The sequence below is a fragment of the Carlito syrichta genome, unplaced genomic scaffold, assembly GCF_000164805.1.
Source record: "Carlito syrichta isolate Samal-C Ts95f unplaced genomic scaffold, Tarsius_syrichta-2.0.1 Scaffold135611, whole genome shotgun sequence".
In the NCBI taxonomy this organism is placed as follows: Eukaryota; Metazoa; Chordata; class Mammalia; order Primates; family Tarsiidae; genus Carlito; species Carlito syrichta.
In genome coordinates, this window is record NW_007079707.1 from 1 (window position 1) to 3,056 (window position 3,056).

The window sequence follows — 3,056 nt, forward strand, 5'->3', positions numbered from 1 at the left end:
CCTTCAGACCCTGGGAGGGCCCAGCGCCCCTGAGGCATGCCCCCTGGGTCTCCCTGGGGGGCCGCCAGGTGTCCAGCCCTGGCCTGTGCCCTGCGTGTCTGCCCGGGACCCTGTGCTGAGAACCACTCCCCCTGAGTCTCTGAGCCGCATACCAGGTGTTGCAGCCCACGCGGATGGTCTGGCCGGCCCGGTAGCTGGCCCCGTTGTGCACGCAAGGACAGTCTTCCACGGCGATGCAGCCGCCCTCACCATCCGCCACCAGCCCGTCGGGGCACACGCAGCCGGGCACGCACTGCGGGCTGTACTGTGGGGCGGCAGACACAGTGTGTGGGGACCAGCTGGGGGCCTGCTGCGTCCTCCCGGGGACGCTTGTCCTGGGCCCGGGAGCAGGGAGCCCACAAGCGAGTGGGCAGGGGCCCTCAGGAGGAGGTCAGGAGCCCCCACCCCGGGAACCACCACAAGGGGCCGAGGGTCTCTGTGGACTCCTCAGCCGGCAGGAATCATGAGAGTCTCCGGTCCTTGAGGGCCTGGGGGCTTACACAGGTCATGTCCAGCGTGAGGCAGCTCTTCTGACAGCCAGCCCCAGGGGTCCCGGGTGTGGCGTTGTAGCAGTCAAAGTACACCATGGGCGCGGCGCATGCTGAGGAGGAGACACCGTCAGGGCCCAGCCCTGCCTGCCAGACTCCCGCTAGGAACACACACTGCTGCCACGCCTCGATGCGTGTTCAGGGAGGGTGTGTCTGTGCATGTGTGCAAGTGTGTGTGAGTGGATATGAGAATGGTGTGCATGTGTGCACGTGAGCAGATGTGAGAGCGTGTGTCCATGTCCACGGTGCACCCACACCCTCTCTCCCCGCCCGTCACGGAGCCCAGAGTGCACGACCTCGCCTGGCACAGAGAAACTGAAAAGTAGCCGCCGGCCTCGCCCAGGGGCTAGGGGTCTGCTGGACTCACCTGGGGCGGGGACGGGGCCGCCGATGCAGGTCAGTCTCCCCTGTGTGCAGGTGCTGCGAGGAGAGGGAGGTCAGCACCGGTCCAGGCCAGAGCCCAGGGACACCCCCCTCCGGTGGGGGCTCTCACCAGACGGCCCCGCTGTCGTGCACTGACTCCCCGTTGGGGACCACGGAGCCCTGGTGGTAGCAGGGACAGCTGGTGGCCGGCACACACTTGCCCGCGTCATCCAGGAAGGTGCCCGTGGGGCAGGTGCAGCCATCCACGGGCACAAAGGCCACGCCACAGGTGACGTCGGGCTCACCCAGGGCACGGCAGGTGGGCTGGCAGGTGCTCACGTGGTACTGGTAGGTCATGGACTTGGGGCAGGTGGTCATGGGCTTCGCTGCGGGTGCCAAGAAAGGGGACGCTCAGGATGCCGGTGGGCACCCCGGGGGAGTGGCCCATGCCGGGCGAGCCCAATCTCCCCGGCTTCCCTCCATGCTCCTCGGGGGGTCCAGGTCACGCTGGCTGGTGCTCCGCGGCCTCTGAGCCGGGTGTGGGGACAGGGCTTAGAAGCAGCTCCTCACACGGGAACCTTGGGACCCGGGCCCCCAGTGAGGGGGCTGCCAGGCCGGGGCACTCACTGCAGACGCCGTCTCTCCAGCCGCGGAGCAGCACACCCTTGGCGGCGCAGGCGCGCACGTAGGCGGACAGGGCGGCGCACAGGCAGTCCTCGCTCTTCTCACAGTTGCACGTGTCGAACATGCAGTTCTGGGGGAGGGGCGGCCGTCAGGGACCCCCGCCCACACACGAGTTGTCCAGCAGCCAGGCCCTGCCTGGTGCCTCCGTTTTCCCACCTCCAGGACCCGCCCAGGTCCTCGCCAGGGTCCCCCAGCCCTCAGCAGGGCCGCACACCGCAGCACAGGGCAGCGAGCCCTCACGGAGCTGGCCTCGCGGGGGGCCCCGGGGGACCACGGCCCATTGTCCGTGTGACCCAGCAGGTGCCCCCACATGGTTGCCTCTGCACAGAGCATCAGCTCGACCTCCACCCAGCTCCCATGTGGCCCCTCCAGGGCACAGCTGACCACAAGCTCTCAGGGTTTAGCTCTGGGCCCGGGCAGGGCCAGAGGCCAGAGACGAACTCAGTAGACACGGGGAGTGAATGAGTGAGTGAGTAAGAGAGTGAATGAATGAGTGACTATGGAAGAGTGCGGGTGGATGAGTGAGCCGACGCAAGAATGAGTGAGTGAGTGAGTGAATGCATGAATGAGCGGGGCAGTGAGCCAATGAGAGTGAGTGGGTGGGTGGTGAGTAAACAAGGAAGGAAGGAGGGGAGTGACTGAGTGTGTGAATGAATGAGTGAGAGTCAGTGAGTGAGTGAATGAATCAGTAAATGAGCACGTGGGTGGGTGGATAAATAGGTGAATGAGCGACTGGGGTGAGCGAAGGAGAAAGTGAATAAGTGACTGAATGAGCGAGTGAATGAATGAGTGAGTGAATGAATGACTGAGGGAGTAAATGAGGGGGAGAGTGAGCCATGAATGAGTAAATAAGTAACTGAAGAAGTGAGTGACTAAGTGGGTGAATGAATGAGAGCCAATGAGTGAGACAGTGAGTCAATGCGTGAGTGAGTGAATCAGTAAATGAGTGAATTAACGGGTGAATGAGTGAATGAGCGAGAAAGTGAACGAGTGAGTGACGCCGAGGGGCGGGGCGGGGCCGAGAGGCAGCCTCGCCCCAGCTCCCGGCCCTCCCGGCCCTCCCGGCCTGGCGAAGACCGTCCTGCTGAGCCCCCCGCCGCGCTCCCCGGTCCTCCCCGAAGGCGGCCTCGGGCCCACGGCAGAGAGGCAGGGCCGTACCGCGTAGTAGGCGCCGGGGTTCACGACAGCGTGGCACGGGGCGAAGGGGCCTTCCGCGTGGGTCAGCCGCGAGCACCAGTGCTGGGCGTACTTCTCTGTGGACGGAGGAGCGGCCGTCAGTGCCCGGGCTGGGACCCCGTGGCATGGCACCCCCAGGGCCTCTCCCCGCATGGGGGTGTGCCGACGACCGTGGCTATGGGTTCCGTCACTTCCTGCATCCCTAGCCCGGCCCCCCCAAGCTGCCACCTTCTGGGGATGCTGGTG

At 65.5% G+C, this 3,056-nt stretch overlaps 1 protein-coding gene across 1 annotated transcript in view; it reads right to left on the reverse strand.

Moving 5' to 3' along the window:
• Positions 1–152: 152 nt before the first annotated feature.
• LOC103250862 (mucin-5AC-like) overlaps positions 153–3,056 on the reverse strand; it is a gene marked incomplete at both ends in the record, with an annotated part of 9,709 nt that continues 6,805 nt past the window's right edge. The window contains 6 exons of the mRNA XM_008049444.2: positions 153–304; positions 540–640; positions 955–1,007; positions 1,081–1,336; positions 1,578–1,704; positions 2,793–2,887. Coding sequence (XP_008047635.2) covers positions 153–304; positions 540–640; positions 955–1,007; positions 1,081–1,336; positions 1,578–1,704; positions 2,793–2,887 — 784 coding nt within the window. The remainder of the gene's footprint in view (positions 305–539; positions 641–954; positions 1,008–1,080; positions 1,337–1,577; positions 1,705–2,792; positions 2,888–3,056) is intronic.